General features: G+C 39.1%; 2 protein-coding genes across 11 annotated transcripts in view; one reads left to right on the forward strand and one right to left on the reverse strand.

Moving 5' to 3' along the window:
- Positions 1-3,061, forward strand: part of rap1gapb (RAP1 GTPase activating protein b) — a 142,437-nt gene extending 139,376 nt beyond the window's left edge. For all 10 annotated transcript variants that reach the window (XM_061041121.1, XM_061041114.1, XM_061041115.1 and 7 more), the window contains one exon: positions 75-3,061. The gene's annotated coding sequence lies outside the window, so the exon portion shown is untranslated. The remainder of the gene's footprint in view (positions 1-74) is intronic.
- padi2 (peptidyl arginine deiminase, type II) lies at positions 2,505-17,710 on the reverse strand. Its single transcript, XM_061041124.1, has 16 exons — positions 17,576-17,710; positions 14,393-14,564; positions 13,878-13,947; positions 12,859-12,920; positions 12,263-12,386; positions 10,593-10,745; positions 10,304-10,494; positions 9,436-9,539; positions 8,324-8,435; positions 7,760-7,867; positions 6,759-6,910; positions 6,509-6,656; positions 5,244-5,337; positions 5,073-5,152; positions 3,614-3,751; positions 2,505-3,517 (listed from the first exon to the last, which is right to left on the reverse strand). The coding sequence occupies exons 1-16, from the start codon at positions 17,665-17,667 to the stop codon at positions 3,284-3,286; spliced, it is 2,034 nt and encodes a 677-aa protein (XP_060897107.1). The 5' UTR covers positions 17,668-17,710; the 3' UTR covers positions 2,505-3,283.
- Between the last annotated feature and the right edge of the window lie 1,008 nt (positions 17,711-18,718).

Raw genomic sequence — 18,718 nt, forward strand, 5'->3', positions numbered from 1 at the left:
TATATCCATATTTTCCCCTGCATCTTCTTTATATCCATCTATGTATTTCTCACATTTCTTCTCCTTTGTCCCAGCATTCCCATAAGAGGCATCTTTTTTACCAAAAGTAAGCCAAGGGCATCTGATCGCCACCGCTGACAATGAGGAGGTGCAGGGTTAGAGGCCAAACCAAGAGACTGACAGATCTTCCTCTATGTTTGGCATGGATCTGCCGTCTGTCAGGAAAAACAACCAGCTCCACAGAAAAGTACCCACCCACCGCCCTCATCCAGCTCCATGTGGAACCCTTCTTGAATGCTCAAAGCAAATCAAAGGAAACAGGACGTCCATGCCCATACAGCATCGTGTCTCGTTGTCACATGTTAGCTGGAAGAAGTCTAGCAGTCTGCTTATTCTTCAGGCTAGTAATCTCTGAAACCTGAGTCTCAATGTAAACACTTTAATATTGTACGTCCTCTGTCAAAGGTCAGGATTTGAACAAGGAGTAACTGTTAAAGTGAAAGTAATAGAGACCGATCAAACAGCCAGGGTATGCTTAGTGGAAAAGTGGTTCCATAGAGAAGAGCATCAGTAGAGAGGAAAATGTTTTTTTAATGTCATCCTCACATCCTACTGTGATTTCGTACATGGTTTAAAATTTGTTGTCCACGCCGGGTGTGTGTGTGTGTGTTGCCTGTCTCGCAGGCCACAATATGTGTTTTATTGATGGTCTATCCTTCTTCTGAGTATTCTGCGGTGAATATTTGTCCTGTTATACGGCAGTTTTGTTTTATTTGTAATGTTCTAATGAAGAAAAACTTTTGTAATGCTGTTGTTGGGGGCTGTTGAAGCAACTGTCACCTTCCTCCTGGGTGGGTGAAGGCTTGTACCTGACTGTCTGTAAAAAAAAAAAAAAAAGAAGAATTTTAACAACTTTAGATTTTATTGATGCTGTAACATGACAGCTGAATTACTGCAGTGCCCAAACCTGCAAACCTGCAACATGCTTTCAACCAACGGACTGTGTTTAAGAAGTGGGCATAGCCACCATGATGTCATACCATTTACCATATTCACCATTATTGGCAATTTCCCTATAACAACACTCTGGGTGGGAAGCTCTATGTCCCACATGTTTAAGTTTTGAATATAAATGACAGATTTCAGACAATATTATAATTTAAAGATTAATCGTTCAGCAACAAAAAAAATTGAGCTGTGGAAATCCTGATTGAATACAAGCTAACAGCTAGCTGTAATGTTGGCTAAACAAATTTTTAGCTAGTTAGTCTTACTAACTGTAATGTTGCCTAACTACCTCTAATGTTAGCTAACAGCAGTAAAATATGGGATATAAGTGGCACCAGTATAAAAAGAAACTGTAATTCAAAGAGTAGCTGTTGAGATTTTACATAAATTATCAAATTTGATGTTCAACTTACAGCCACTTTTCCTTATTAATATATTAATTCGGGCGTTGCAGCAGAACAGACAAGTAAGGTCATTTCTGTTGTTGTTTAATCAAACATCTTTATTTTTATTAAAATAATTAAAAAGTGTGATTAAAATTGAAATTCTTATTTGGTGTGAAAAATCTGAGTTTTTATTTTTATGTTAATATTGCTCAGCCCTATTTGGACAAGAGGGGGATATGCATAACTGCTCCTCTCTCCTGGCTGAGCTTGTTGAGGTGGCAACTTGTCAATCACAGGTTGCCAGCAGAGTCGTCGCCCCCCCCCCCCCCCCCCCCCCCCCCTGCTGGTTATGAGACAGAATGCAGGGTTAAAGCACTTCCCTTTGGCTTCACTTTTAAAACCACCAAGCTATGTCCACTTCTTATACAGTCTATAATGAAACCAATACTTTAAGGAGATGATTTTTGTCTCCAAATACTCCTGGGTCACACACCACTTGTTGATTTCTGATGTCTCTGTACGGTTGTGTGTTTAAACAGCGGAACTGTGCATGGTGTAACTCTGCTTGCCAAAAACCTCTCCTCTGTAAACTGGTGCCATGCTTGACTTAGAGGTGTTGTCTCTGTAATTTGTGTTTTACTGAAAACCAGCCAATATCTCCAGATGCAGTGCACATTGCTGATAAGAGAGCCAAATGCCACAGTTTCTTATTTTATTTCTAATGTGTAATATGTGTACGTAAACTAAGCACTACATTTTCGGAGATATTTCGAAATGCAGACCTTTTGGAGAACCTGATTTGTGGCTAAGTGAGAATTACACTGTGATTCGTCTTGAAGTTGCCTTTCTAATGATTGTGTTGCGGGAGCTGCTTTAAAAGAGGGTCATTTTTAAAGGCACTGTGTTGCTTGAATGTAAAACTAGGCAGGTATGTATTTATTCGTACATATCTGCTCCAATGAATAGCGATCCTGTGACGACTCCTGACCACAGTACGTGTGAGTCTGACACAGCTCACATCTCCTGAGCAGAGAGCTTTTTCCTGTCTTCAGTTTGTCTTGAAGGAAAGAAATGATTCATGCAAATATTTTTATTTCACAGTGAAATGACTGAAGCGGACATGAGATTTATTGCCTACATGAGTTACATTTGCTTTGCATTTACAGTTTGTGAAAGTACAAATGGTTTGAGGTGGTGGATCAAATGCAAAACACACTGTATTCATCCTTTTTAGTGCTAGAAATTGAAAAAACCTTTTTGCATTGGACTCTACAGAAAAATGTTATAGAAAATATAGCAAGACATTTTTGGTAATAATACAGCATTTGAGCCTCTTAAATTATTTGTGTAAAGACTTGATTTGAAATGATTTTCCTTGGGACTTTGCAAATGCTTGAGTAGACGAAGTGTGCCCTCTTGTGGCTTTGTATTATTATAGCACATGTGATAACATTCATCTAATTGTGCTTGCACAACAGTTGGTCTCCAATCACAAGGACTGGGAGTGAATCATCGATGTGCTCAATTAAAGTGATTGTATTTCTGTTCTTGTCAACGGTCTGCTAAAGCCCTTGTTTAAATGATTTGTTTGTACATATTGCTTTTCATCCTTTTTGTAAATAAAGCTGACAAAAAATGTTTAATAAAGATGAAGATGCAAAAAAAGGGCTAACCTCTGGTTTGGCTTTCCCTGCATTAAAGCTTCTAGTTACTTAGCAAGAATATTAGTATAAAAAAAGAAGCATACATTTAGGAAAATTAGATTTGTTGTGATTAAAGACTGAGCTAAAAGAAGACTTTAACAATACATAATCTTCTTAACAATATATGACTTGCTTTAAAGGTGCTTTAAAGTATAGCCCCGCCTCTGTCCTCAGTAAAGGTTCCTTTCACATTTCCATGTTCCACCACTTGTAGTCGAATGGCTTCCTGCGAACGTTGGAGCCACAGTGCACCTCTCCCAGATTTTTGTGGTAGGTGGCAAAGTCGTCGATGAAGGTGCAGTTGAGTCCCAGGCCCTCCAGCAGGGAGCTCGTCTCCGCCTCTAAGGCACAGCGGCCGTTCACCTTGGGGCCAAAAGGCTTTGGGATGCCAAGGTTTTTGCCCAAGACGATCATGTTCACCTGGAAAAAGGTGTGAGCGAAAATAATGAGCGCTTTAATGCCTCTTTAAATAAAAAATAAAAACTTTCACAGCTTAGTAATATATTGTGAACATGCCATGTCAGGATAGAAAGCCAGTGCTTTCAACTGGGTTTTAGTTTCCACGAGCTTGAAGAGGATCGGCAAGTCAATAATATCCGCTTCCTCCAGGCCTAGCTCTCTCTTCAGAACATCTCTGTTCCAGTCGATGCAGCTCTGGTAGAGAGAAGGTGGAAAAAAAAAAGACATGGCACAAACGTTAAAATACCCAAGCAGAAAAACAAAGTACCAGAATGTCATGTAATGGTTTGCAAGGTTAGAGACAGACTGATTCAAAATTCTTTGAGAGAAAATCGTATTCATAGTTATCGTGTTTTTCGTTTTTTTTTTTTCAATTTCAATTTGCATTACTCAGTGTTACATGTTTGTCTGTGCTCATCACAATCTACTGTGTATTTGTGCATTGTTTTATTGTGCCTATTCCTGTGAGGCACAATAAAACAATGCACAAATACAAACAATGCTATACAAACACATTTGACTTGACTACATGTGTTACTGCAAGTGCTGACAGTATTGTAAACTAAAAAGTCATAGTGTGCAATTTGTTCTGGAAAGTAAATAAGGGATGATGCCTGATAAGGTGTCCATCATCAGGTTTGTAAGGATGATGTGAAGCCAGACGCTTCCAGGCTAACAAATATAATTAAAATAACATGAGACTTAAACATATCCATATTGGCATTTGTTTTCCAATATGCGTTGATATTAAAGGTTATACCATTGGTCAGGTAAATGTGATTCTAATTCACTGATTGGTGTCAATTACAGTAAGTCTTCAATCACATCAAATATAACTGTGTAAGTGCTTTAATTTATAGGTGAAAAGAAAAAAATAATTATTTCTGAAGCAGAGGGCTTCCCATGTTTCTTTGAATGACTCCACCAATATGGTGTATACATTTGGTGGGGATAAAAGTCAGGCAGCCCCTTGAAGCTACATCACCACAAGAATTGCTCATCAGGAGCTTGAGAAGGTGCCAGGAGGCAACGCTCAAGAATGCCAGCTCAAGTGTTAAAGAGCAGCAGAAAGTGCTCCTGAGGGACAAACTGTAGTTTTGCTGGAAGCCTGGAGAACATTGCCATCTAAAAGCATGCTGCTGGTCATACATTTTGGTTGGAGGGAGACTTAAGAGTCTGGAGCTGTTATTCATTATTTCACTTCTGAGTTCCATTTAAGGGTGAGTCCTAATGCCACACGACAATAACCTTACTCACATCCAAAGCCTTTGGGATGAACTGAAACTTTGACAGTGAGCCAGGCCTTATCTCATAATATCAGTGTCCGCTCCCTCTAAAGCTCTTGAGGCTAAATGAAAGCAATCCTTACAGCCATTGGAGGCTGTAATAGCAGCATGTTAATGCTCATAGTGTTGAATCTACTGAATGCTTTTACACGTTTGGCCATACTGTGCTGATACCAGTGTCAGGATGGACCAAAGATAAGACTGGTCGAAATGGTTTAAATTCCACTCACCTGCACATAGTTATTTTGAGATTGGAGACTCTCAAGGCTGAGTATCTCATCCACTGTCAGTTGTTTTTCATCAGTCAAATCTTTGTGGATGCAGAATGGTGTTATGGTTAAAAAAAAAGGAGCAGTTGACAGAATACCATTCACACATCATTTGGTTTAAGACAGGCCTACCCTCAAACAGTTTGGCTTTTCCGTGTCCATTATTCTGTAATCTTTTGAATAGTTTGTAGCCCGCGTCCGGGCTGGCGAGCAGCAGCCTGAACCCCTGTGTACAAAAACACAATAGGCAAAGACAACATTGGCGGTCCTGTATCCTGACAGTTTATCCAACCCCACAATGCAGACAGCAGCACTGGTAGCCAGCTGATATTTCACTGGTTTCTCACTGAAGCCTCGAGAAATACTGAAGGCGCACAAATGCAGTGACATTTTTCACAAAACTTCAACAATGTTAACAACACAGAGCAAACATGTGTACCACTGTGTATAGCAGCCTTCAGATTTTTCTGCAATAGTTCAAAGATTCTTCCAAAGACTGAAATATTCAGTTAACCAGACCTTTGGTAAACACTCTGCAGTTAACAGTGGTTAAAGTTGTGCATAAATGTAAATGACTGGATGTTTTAAATAATATTTAATCTGATTTTAAAGCATGTTGGGGGCAGCAATGGCTCAGTTGGTAGAGTCGGTCGTCTCCTGACCGGTAGTTCGGGGGTTCAATCCCAGTTCCTATGAACACATGTCCGATGTGTCCTTGGCCAAGACACTTAAAGGAAGAATGTGCGACTTTTTGATCCAGTAGATGTCGCCCTTGAGCACCAGCATGAAACCAAAACAACTCGAGCTGCATTGTTGTGTTAGCATGCTAATGCTAGCGCTCTTTAGTTTGCTCGTAGCTTCACACTGCATGTAAATTTAAACGATATGACAGTGATCTAAAAACGCTTACGTGACATTCAATTAAGCAGTGAGTACAGTATGATATTCTTCTTTTCTGTAGTCCCTCAATTAAACAACTTTTATACGAAAGGGGATGAGCCGGCCGGCCTCCCGTCTATGTAAACACGGTGTAGATACGGCTCGGAAAGCTCGGAAAGCATCAGACAGCGGCTTGGGTGTCACACTCATTGTAGACAGTCATGACTCACAGTTAGAGTTATTTTCAGAGGATATACTTGATTTCTGCTACATTTAAGTGTGAAAAATCGCATATTCTTCCTTTAACCCAAAGTCAGCGTCGTATGAATGTGTATGAATTGGATTAGTTATTACTGATGGTCACTTTGCATAGCAGCCTCTGCCTTTCAGTGTGTGAATGTGTAGGTGTGACCTGCGGTGTAAAATCACTTTGAGTAGTCACAAGACTAGAAATTGGCTATACAAGCTAAAGTCCATTTACCATTTAATTTTTAGTGGATTCAAAAGGGAACATTTACCTTTCGGTCGGGCGCAGGAACAAAACTCATGAACTCATCAACGTGTCCAACATAGAGCCAGTCCGAAAACAAGGCCACTGGCTCCTGAACGTTCTGAGCCCACAGGAAGTCTTGAACAACTTGGGTCATGTTCCGTCCTGTGGTTGCCCTTTAAGAAAAAAAGACAGAGCTCTCAGAGGGCTGCTCCAACATCAATTATTCATATTACTCAGAAGTCCAGGACTCATCTGTGGATCTATTCTAAACTCACGTCGGAAAGGCCACTCCAATGATGATTCTGCCCAGGGGGTAGTGTTTTCCATTCACAGTGACGGGAGGACTCACCTCCAGATTACCAAAAGAGTCCAGACTGCTCACGTCATCACTGTGGGCTATTCTCGTAACATAGCCGAAGTCAGGGCCCTGAGAATGTGGAAGTGGTTAGAGATCCCCTCCAAACATAAAAACCTTGTTTTCTGCTTACATCAAGAAAACACAAACAGATTTTTTAAAAGGTTAAAAATGATCCATCTCCAAAATCAACCAATCAAAAACAAGACGATGGTATTCTCTGCAGTCACTTAACACATTTTTGAGAGGAGAAAGTCACTTTAATGGTGTTTCATACATCCCCCAAAACTTCTTAAAACTTCCTGACATTTTTCAGGGTGAGCTGCATGTTTGAACAAGAAAAAAATCAGAATTTTACACTACTAGTATACCCAGGAAATCTTCCTGCCAGTCCACTTGTAATTTTTTTGCAGGAAGTCAGGGTGAGCTGATGTGAGAACTAAGTAGTAGATATTCAAGAAAATTCACTGAGTGAGTGGGAGGCAGGGATGACGTTGATACCGTGAATTTCACGCAATCTCCATGCCCCTAATAAAACTGCTTCACAACTTTTTTTTCTGTTCCCCCATAAATTCTTCTCTTTCATCGATGCCGTGAATATGTCCAACTACACATAGCATTGATATAAACGCCAAAAAAGTGTCATCATAGGGTCTATTAACGTCATGATCATACATTTTGATATCCTTTTATCCTCCTTTTTTTTAATCCGCCTTAAGTCATTGTACTCAATCGTTTGAGTCTAAATAATGACATAGAGTCCTGCCTCCTGAGACAAACCACCCCCCCCCCGCACCCGTCCAACTGTGATAACCTGTCAGAAATGTGTGAAAACAGCTTCAAAGATAAGATGAAAAAATACAACAAAACAAAGTCTGCTGAAACATTTGTTTTCAAGACAAAGGTGAGTTAGCCTCGCACCAGCAGCCGATCGAATGGGAAGTCGTCAAGTTCTCGATCTCGAGGTGAATCCAGAACGACAGGAAACCGTTGATGAGGTGAGTCGATGTAACCAAACTCCATCTCATCCTGAAAAAAAGATGGTTATTATTATATTTCTGATGGTTTTTATTTTAATTTGAGACATTTTTAACTAGTTCTCCTGTTTCTTTCTTTTCATTTTCTTGATGCTGATGCTGACAAGAAGCTTACTCACTTCTGTTTTCTGTTAGGTTTCATAATGTAGGGATTATGAAACATGAGCCACTGTGGCATACTTGTGGTATTCGATAGAAGACATTATCAGATTTGTCAGGACTTGGTAAACAATGAATTTCCCAACCAAGCTAAATACAAACATGTTATATTTTGGGTTCTCTTGTTTCTGTGTCTTCTAAAAGTTGGTTCAAATCAAATTAGACACACACACACAAACTATTTTTGTCTTCGAAAGACAACAAGTTAAAAAGTCCAATGGACGACTTAAAGTGCAGCAGGGATATGAAATAAAAACCTATTTCAACCTTGACCCATGTGGTTTCTAACCTGCATCCAGCGATCACCTCTGTTCACAAATTTCGGGCAAATCTTGATCTGGCACCCGCTCTTCGCAACAAGCCTGGTCATTTCGTCAAGGAAGAATTGGTTATCATCAGTTCTGGAAAGACCAAAGACACAGAGAAGTTGTCATTGAACAATGTTCTATATTTTTCTTGTAATTTTCAAACGCAAATGTACATTTATAAAAACAAAACTAAAAATGCTTTAAAGGAGCAATGTGTAACTCTGACACCTAGAGTTTCAAATTGGTACTGCACTCAAAATTCAGAACACTGGAGAGAGCTGTCTCCCTGCGCCCCCTCGTCCAGGGGGCAGAGGCCTTTTAGGTCGGGTAGAATCAGTTATATCTGAACCAGTTTGCTGGGCCGCTTCTATCGCTGCAACACTTGTTAGTCTGCCGTTTGCCTGGCATAATGAGGGATATCCAAAACGCCCAAGTGGGGGATGTCTTAGAACAGCCTACTTATCTGGTCCAAACAAAAACAAACCACTCCAGACAGGAATTGAAACTAAGAAGGAGGACATAGTACTGGCTGCTGCATTGTTAACAGAGAAGCTGGCCCTTCAACTTAGCATGTTTCCTTAATGTCTGATGATACAGTAAGGTCATTTTATGATTGAATTCAATTATATATATTGGTCCTTTAAGGAAACATCAAAGAACAAAATTAGGTCTAGAGATGTTGCTGTGAATAATGTTTAGGCATTTAGAGGTTAAAATGAGGAAATAAAGCATGAATGTGTAACACCTACTTATCTGGTCCAAACAAAAACAAACCACTCCAGACAGGAATTGAAACTAAGAAGGAGGACATACTGGCTGCTGCACTGTTAACAGAGAAGCTGGCCCTTCAACTTAGCATGTTTCCTTAATGTCTGATGATACAGTAAGGTCATTTTATGATTGAATTCAATTATATATATTGGTCCTTTAAGGAAACATCAAAGAACAAAATTAGGTCTAGAGATGTTGCTGTGAATAATGTTTAGGCATTTAGGGGTTAAAATAAGGAAATAAAGCATGAACGTGTAACACTGTCATTGTGTTGGCATATTTATCACCTCGACTCATATATCATTCATCAGTGTGCGCTGACCTGCAGACAAACACCTCCTCAGGCTGGAGGGTGTTGGGTGTCATGATCCAAGGTGCCACTCTGAACACCACTCTGTCCGTGAAAATAGGCGTCTCTGGGAGACCCTGTTGAGACACGAGATTGTGTACAGCAACTGAATATTCACCTTTTTGTAACTCTTAAAGTAATGGGGCGACAAAAAAGTCATTGGACTGAGAAAAAAGAAATGTGACAAACAAAAAATGTAAACCAAGATAACTTTGAGAAAAACACAGTTCAGTCAATGAAGTTGAATGAAGTTATTTAAGAGTCAGTTTATAGTTCCAAAACAGAGGGTGTCTGATCATATAATTTCAAGGTAAAACAACATATTGGAATAATCACTGAGAAAATTAGCAAATGCTAACTTTAGCATCAAACTTCTTTCCTATAGCAAAGTTTTTATTTTTAACATTTGCCCTTCTCACGATGATTCATTTTCATGAATCGCTAAAAAATGTGGGAGTGTGGTAACAGAATTGTAAAATAATAGAGGCCTTATATTTTAATGCATCACGTAACGCTATCAGTTAACAAGAAAGCTATAAAGTGGTTAAATGCTAATGTTAGCAAATGACATTGTTGTTGAATGGAATCATCATCATTGATCAAATCATCATACATTGATCAAAGCTTTGACCATTTCAATGATTTGCAAACGATCGAAACATAAAGAAAACATCATGGCATAATTTGAGTTTCCCAACCTGAGAGTGATGTAAGAGGAAAATGGCCGTTGTATGAATATAGTGAATTAAGTGGACTTTGAGCAACATTTTTCAAATAGCATTTAGAGTCATGTTAGGGCATGAAAGAAAGGCAGTAAAATTGCTGATGTTGCAGATCTTACTTTTGCAATGGTATCCAACAGGCTGAGGTTGATGGTGACGAGGCCATTGAAGTCTTTATCAGGAAACCTGAGACCCTCCACGTACATCTTCAGCTCTGCATCATCTCCTGGGTAAGGCACTTCCTTGGACAAGACCTCACTGCTCAGAACCAGTGGATAGGACTCCACAAAGGCACTGTAGAAGATACTCACTGTTGGAGATAGAACAAGAAAAAAAAAGCCGCCAGCTGAATTACATGCACATTTCATCATCTGCTCTGGAGCCATCTTTCTTTACATCTGTACTCACCCACGAAGTTTGAAGTAGCTCCAGGGGATCCGGACCTGAAGACTCTGACACTCTCTGCGTCGCTTTGAGAGATGTGCAGGTTGAGTTTGTATCCCTCTGGGAGCTTGGCAGGGCCTTTGGTCCGCAACACCATGAGCGACATGTCCTTTAGATCTATACGATCCCAAAAGAGCCATGTTCATTAAATTTGAAATGTCTTCATGGATATATCAATATCAGCTATCAAGTATCAGCTTAAAGATGACTTCAGGTAGATATGCTATAAATGCGTTCACTGGTTCTGATTCTGACAACCTGATATTATACAATGAAAGACTAAATTTTCCTCTTTACATTTTTGCAGCTTGCTTTCAAAGCAACTACGGTATTTGTTACTGTTTTTCACAAGATATTTTCACATAAAACAAGATTTTCATGACTTTATAGCTAAATAATTTGTTAAAATAGTACATCCTTTTCTTCTAAAAACAAGATATGTTCAAACCATGACAAGATATTTCTAGCTCTAACAAGAAATGCAAAGCTTTTTTGTTGTTATAACAAGATATTTTCACTTCCTTACTAAGGTGTTTTCACATTATAGCAAGATATTTTACAATAAAAACTAATGATCTGACACTTATCTCTGTGCTTTTCATCTTGTTTTAAGTGAATTGTTTCATGTTTGAAGCCTTTACAATTAATGAAGTAACAAAATAACCTTCGATGTTAAAGGTCACATATTATGCTAAATACACTTTGCCATGTTTTTATAACACTAATATGTTTCCCTAATATGTCTACAAACCCCCCAATTATGAGAAAAGTCCATCCTCTCCGTCTTTCCTTCTCCACTTTTCAGAAATTTTTTACTCAACCAGGCCGTTTGGAGATTTTCCCTTCATGACATCACAAAGAGCAGTAACCCCTCCCCCAGGTGGGTGACACTCCCACAGCTAGGTGTTTGTTCTGCCCTCTGAGTCTGCTTTCTCACAGTAAACAATAGGGCATGGTAAAAGAAAGCCCAATTCACATCCCCTTCCAGGGAGGAGAGTGGTCAGACACAGCTCACTTGTATTTAAAGCTACAGACACAGAAACAGCCTGTTGTGAGCAGTGCTGAAATAGAGGGGTTTACAGGCATGCTAAAATGCAGGATTGGAGTGGATTTATAACAAGACATGTTTTGAGGAGCTCTGAGACTTATTAGTTGAAAAGGAGGATGATATATGACCTTTCAGTTAAAGTTACATAAGATTGAGCGTGCAAAGAACAGATAAATCTTTTGTCTCTATCATGATTTGTGGCTTCCCCACAGGTTCTTTGTTCATGTTAGAAACTAAAGATACACAATGAAAGTTGAGTTTGACTCATTTTTTAAACAAAAATCTATGTTTGGTAGGGCTTACATCATGATAACTTCAGGGAGGTACACATACATTCAGAATGGATCACAACAGATTAGACCATTACATTTCATCCCAACTGGTTTGACTGGTTTCAAAACCCTCACACTAAGGCCTCTAGTTTTGTACTTTGACTGGTTTCCCCTATCACCACTTTAAATCTTTAGACTTTGCAAAAGGAAATATGAGGAGCCTTTGAGTTTTTAGAAGAGTAATGAAGAAGCTGATGGTGTGAATGGAGAAAACAGAAGACTAATCAGTAAACTAGAAGCTGGACACATTTTACCTGACACTCTGGAGACACGGTCCTTCTCATGGTCTGGTGTCTTCATGTAGTGGTATCTTGTCTCAGAGTCACAGTTGACCAATAGGACGGCTCCATGGCCGTTAGGACCCCATTTCCAGGAGTCCTAAAAAGTTTGGAAGGGTAGGAAAAGTTTTGTGAAACAGTTTAGACTTTACCTACAGTTTGAGAAAACTCTTTTACAACATTTGAGAAAACTCACAAACACATTTCAGAGTTTGCAACAAGCTTGTGAAACTTTGCACTTTTTGTATTGTTGGGTTTTTCATTGTCGTATTTTGTGACATTGTTGCCTTGTCTTAAAAATTGTTTTGTTGTATTGTGTGTTTCATTAAATGTCCTTTTTGTCTGAAATGTTGTGTATGGTGAAACGTCATCTTTGCAGAATGTCGTATCTTGTAAATGTGTTTCTGGAAATGTTTTGTTTCAAGATGTCGTGTTATGTGACACTTTGCTTTCTTTGAAATGTGAGTTACTTAGCAAAATGTTTTGTGTTCTGTAAAAATGTTTTTTCGGGGATATTTTTCAAATGTATTGTTGTGTGAAATGTTTTCGGTGAACTGACGGATGGAGCTCACCTTATTAGGGTTGTCTCTTTCTACTCCCCCATCTCTGTCAGCATCCACATCCAGAGAGATCTCTGCGTGACACACACTTTTTGTTTACCACAGAACTAAATATTCCTGACACTGACCCTGCAGTCAGTCCCTGCAGTTATTTTCATAAGACTGTCTACTTTCCTACAGCACAACTTCTGTCAATATCTAAAACTGGATATCCAAATACAGACTGGTTTGTAGGGGTGTGGTAATGAATTGTTTCTACCATGCCTCAGGATGCGGACATAGATGATCCTGCATCGACACAGTGACAGAACAGTCCATGGACAGAACATTCATTGATTGTGTACTGAAGTTGCTTGTAGACTTGCCAGACACGACCGTAACTATGTAATTGATTTATTTGGGGTTACAATGTAAAGACATGTATGTTGACTTTAACCCTTTCAGACTGCTTTTTTTTTCTGGCAAAAGTGCCATAACTAAGCTCAGCCATCATCACGTCTTTGTACATTCATATCGATTCCCGACAGGGTAATATTGGTGTCAAATCTGGGAAAGGTTCAGACGGGCGATCACTTTGTTCCCCCATTACGCCTCTACGATATTCAGATTTTTGAAGGCAAAAACCTTACAGGGGCGTAAAAACTGCAGCTTTAAACAGCAGTCTGAATAGGACTTTTGATTTCTAAAGAACTTTCTAACTAATAACAAAGTTCATATTTATCCGAAAGTGGCCAATGTGCAGTAATATAGCAAATTAAGCAAGCCACCCATTGTGCATCATGATATAATCAATGGCAGGATGCTCGTAATGGAATCGAATCCTGAGACCAGTGAAGATGCACAGCTCTTTTAAATGAGTTTGCACAGTTTTTGAAATGCTTTGAAACGCATCACAAATGCTCTGCTGGCATCATGTGAACAAATAAAGAAACATTTGGGGTTCAAAAGTTTAACAAATAATCTTTTTTTTTTTTTTACACATTATTGTATCACAAGTTACAGTTGTGTTGGGTTATTGTGCTTCTACTCACCAAAAGCTGTCAGGTGCAGGATTGCTTTCCCCAACACCTCTTTCTTCTTCCCGTAGTACCAGACAGAGAGCTTCAAAACAAAGACCCCAGTCATTAACATGTACTAAAATCATGCGAGACCGTTTTCAAAACTTTAAGACGCATAAACGAGTTCTCTCCGATACACAGCATGCCTTAATTAAAAAACGGATAAATTATTAAAGCAAGTGACGAGTGAGCAACTTAACAAGTGTCAGTTTGACTTTACCATGATTCTAGTGAACTCTTCATCATAAAGCCTCTTCAATAATTTCATAAAATTCAGTTCGGATATTACAGATTTGAATTGAGCTGTTTCAGGAAAATTGCAAAACGCTTTTTAAAATGAACTTGCGTCATGTCCAGTGTGAATTCTTGTTAACAAGCGGCTCATTTCTTGCAGCTGTCCTTACTACGCATACTCTTCTTACTCATTCTCAAATGTAGAAATATTGCTGACTGCCTGCTTTGGGACATGCACTTGTTTCCTGCTTTACCTTGCTGTCGTTTTCATATTTGCTGGCATGTTTTATTCTGATGAGCAGCACTTGGTTGTCATGGAGGGGGAGGGGGGACAGGTGGACCGGGACCGAAGGCGTCGGGGTGATGCTGTACTCAACATTGGAGGTGCACTTCACAGAGAAGAAGCTGGATTGTGGCGGGGCACTCCTGGGAACGAGATAAAAACAGAACATTTGAATGCATCTTATTACTGCGTTTACACATAACAGTCCTCCTCTATTAAAGAAGTCATTTCTTTAAATACAAAGTGGAAAAGGGCATGGCCGTGTGTAGACAAGCAACAAGCTCCAATTTCACAGATGGCCTGCTAAGGTTAATCAGCCCACATTTTTTCTATGCTTGGAAGCACTTTCAGGAAGAATTTCTATTTGTATGCTTTATTTGATAGGGAGAGATGCAATACACATAGACAAACTGAAAACAGCAATCCAATGCAAGTATCATCGTGTTTATAACGGGTGCTTTTTTGTGTAAATAAAAGTTTTAAACGGTTAAAGAAGGAAAAGGAAAGATTAAACTGGGTACAGTAGAATACTCATGAGAGAGAGTGGGGAATGCCATGCAGGACAGGAGTCCCAGGCCCAGCATTGATCCCAGGCCACTTGAGGACTATATCCTCCTAACATGGGGTACGACGCGACCACTAGGCTATCAGATCCCCCCTTTTAAATTAAATTAATGCCAGTTTCTTCCCTATCTTAATCTATATGTGCTTTGCGTCTGAAGGAAGGACATAACCATAAGCTCTGCCAGCAACACCTGATACAACTGCTCACACTATGTCACCACTCGATCTCAGGTTTTCCATTGCTCAGCTATTTTGCGGTAATGTCATCACACCAGATTTAGACACAAGCACCGGATAGTCACGACAACATCTGAACGTTTAAATTAGTTATTGCCACACCAAATACAGTCAATGTTATGTATATAGTTTGGAGGGCTGTGATAATAAACAATGCTCACATGCACATGCAAATGATATCAACCAATGTCCCCAATGACGTGTCATTTTCATGATGAGGCCACTAGGATGGGTGCACCCTTCAGACTCTTGAACTTTAAACCCCTCAGAAGCCCCTGAGGGTCCAGCAGTTGGTAATCTAGCCCGGCTCTGCTATGTCGTGTGGGCTGATTTTTGGCAAGAATATATCGCCTTCGATTCTTTGGGACAACAAAATGTCTTTTGTTGGGCGGAAACAACAGATGACTGTTGATTCATCGCCAGGATCTGCATAGTAATGGCATCTACCGTGCCAGTGTGGGTAAACAATAGAGCTCTTATCCAGTCAGTAACCAGTTTATTAGGGACAAAGTACAACTGCTATCAATACAATACTGCAGTATTTTGTCTATCATTAAGTTATAGAGGTTTTGATTTAACTGTTTTGGAGATACATTTTTTAACTTGAAGAACTTTTTAGAAGTTTGCTGTTGAACTACATGACAATAAACTGGTTTGCCTTTCTGATACTGTCTGATAATAATAAATATTTTAGGATTAGGACTTGTTCAAAAGCGCTATAACTTTTGTTGCAACAATGACCATACAACACCTTCAAATAGTTTCAGTTAAAAGGGAAGGTGAAAACTTCACGAGGTGAACTATTCTGCTGTGTGAAACTGTATTAGTTTTAGTTTCTCATAAACAGTGGTGGCTGATTGTAGTGGGACTTTTGATTCAATTTTAGGTTTTAAAAAGCTTGTAATTAACCCCTTCATGTCACACAAATGACAAGAGAAACTAGGTTTGACACTTCGGCTCTCTGAAGGTAACCGAATAAATTAAATAAAATTGAACAAATATTGACACAATACAAGTGCAGATCATTGTCGGTGTGTGTGTGTGTGTGTGTGTGTGTGTGTGTGTGTGTGTGTGTGTGTGTTTAAGCTTTTAGCTGACAAACAAACACTATGGAAAAGAAAACAGTAGATTTCAAAATGTGACACTCTAAGTACAAAAGTGAAATCTCCAAACAATTTTCTCAGCAATCATTTGACAAAATGTTAAGTGTGTGGATGCGTGTGTGTCTACATTTTCAGCTTTTGATGCTGTATGACTTTGAGTCTATTAACCCCTTTTTATCATTACAAAGAAAAAAGAATGAAGGGATCAGACTACAGCTGTGTAATAACAGCAGCGGATATAGAATAGAAAAGTACAGAATACAATACAATACAATACAATACAATAGAGCATCTTCTGAAGAGAACACAGTACGACACACTGTTAGCAAACAATGAAATCACCTGACACATTGCACCAGACACGGATGAATGATCATGACAAAAATGATCATGACTACAGACATAAAATCCCCCAAAACCTTGCAACAGGCCGTCTGTGTGTTTTTGATGAAGTGGTTTTGCTTGCTTCTGCTCAAACTTTTTGTATTATCAAAAAACAAAAATCAAATAAGGAGTTAAAATTGACCTTTATAGCAACCAGATGACCACTTAAGGTAAAAGAATAGAATAGAGCATCGTCTTAAGAGACTACAGTATGACACACTTTTAAAACAAACAAAATCTCCACTCGCACATTGCAACAGACGACACAGATGAATGATCATTTGGTGTGCCTGTGTCTAAACTTTCAACTCTTGATACTAACTTTTTGTTGGAGGCTATATTTAAATGAGAAATAGCCTAAGGAATACAAATTGAGCTGTTTTAAAATGGCAATTAGCCTAAATCAAATATAATAGTGGGATATAGACAAGAAGTAGCCATGCCAGTGTTTCTCAATCCACTGCCCTGTATGTTTTATACAGTATGTTTCCCTCTTCCAACACACCTGACCAGTTAATTTGAATGTTGTGTTGAAAGAGGGAATCATCTAAAACATGCAGGGAAGTGGATCGACCCTGGACCTATGACACAGGCAAATCCCCCAAAACCTCGCAACAGAGAGTCGTTGTCGTGTTTTTTTTGTGTGCAGTGTTTTTGTTGGCTGCTGCTGCTAAAATGTTGTCTATAAAAAAAAAAATAGCTAACAGAATATCACTGGTAACCAAGGAAACAGAATAGAACACAAAAGGCTACAATAGAATCACGAGCCTACTGACAGACACATCTTATTTGAAGATACATATTTTATGTGTGTGCAAAAGACAGTCTTTCGTATCAGAAGCCTAATGTATAAGAGTAGGCTGTACCTGTTCAGGTGTACGCTGAGTTCCGAGTCGACAACGCAGACAACATCGTTGGTTCTGTCACAATCTACTCTTAAAGTCCTCGTGTGAGTCATGGTCGTTGTCCTCGAGCGGTGTGTCAAGTAGCAGGCAGAAAGACCGTTATGCACTGAGGGTCAAGTGGACGACTATTTTGTTCTTTAAAAGTGATGAAGAAAAGATGCGAACTCTTCTTTTACATTGTCTGCGCGGAGGACAACAAAATGATTACAGGCTGCAGGTACCCAGAGGGGAGAGCCGGCGTGTCCACTGATTGGTCAGCATAGTGTAAAGCCCCGCCCCTCACCCCTGTCATTATCTCCTCTTCCTCTCGTTGTTTACACGTCTTAATATTTACAGTCGATGCCCTAACTAAACTAAGCGTTTTTGAAGCCTTAAAGAGACAAGGTTCATTATGCAGTCTATGATTCAGAAAGAGAAAGAAGCATATCATCTATAGACTGCAAAACAACAAGCATATCATTACAGCTTTCAGTAGCCACTATGTCTGTTGTTTTTGTCTCTCACCTCACCATACTACATATTAAGGCTTATGACATGGTGTGTTGTTTAGTTTAGTTAAGTTTAGTTTATTTGAACAACGTTGAGAGAAAATTCAGACAGAGAAAAAGTCTGTGACTTTGTGTTTTTGCTGCTGACTGTCTTGGCCAGGTCTCCCTTGGAAAATAGGTTCTTAATCTCAATGGGATCAACCAGGTTAAATCAAGGTATAATTCAAACAAAAAAAAGTGAATACAAATAAATCACATGTGCAGGTGAGAAACCCACTGTGGGCTTATCTCAAAACATCACCAAAAGAACTATAACTATTAAAAAACAATACACAGTAAAATATCAACTAACATACATTTATTTTACCTGATTGAAAAAATAAATTGGAGCACAACATCACATCACATCAAGATTTTTTAAAAACATCTAATTGTGTATCTAGACAAAGACACAAAGTATGTAAGTAAGTATGAAGTTGTGTTCCATAATTGGACTTCACGGTATCTTATTGAGAATTGTCCTCGAGATGTACCATTTGACACATTGGTAGGTACAGGTTATATAGTTACCTTGAGAATTACAAATCAAAAATGTTGTGAAAATAGGGCTGTCAAA

The sequence above is a fragment of the Labrus mixtus genome, chromosome 7 (genome assembly GCF_963584025.1).
Source record: "Labrus mixtus chromosome 7, fLabMix1.1, whole genome shotgun sequence".
Lineage (NCBI taxonomy): Eukaryota > Metazoa > Chordata > Actinopteri > Labriformes > Labridae > Labrus > Labrus mixtus.

Excerpts from the sequence above, each read along its gene's own strand:
- padi2 (XM_061041124.1), bottom strand. The coding sequence starts at position 17,667 with ATGACTCACACGAGGACTTTAAGAGTAGATTGTGACAGAACCAACGAT. Across the intron at positions 13,948-14,392 it reads AATATGAAAACGACAGCAAG|CTCTCTGTCTGGTACTACGG; the intron begins GTAAAGCAGGAA and ends TTTGTTTTGAAG. Across the intron at positions 9,540-10,303 it reads TGTTGGATACCATTGCAAAA|GGTCTCCCAGAGACGCCTAT; the intron begins GTAAGATCTGCA and ends GTGTCTCAACAG.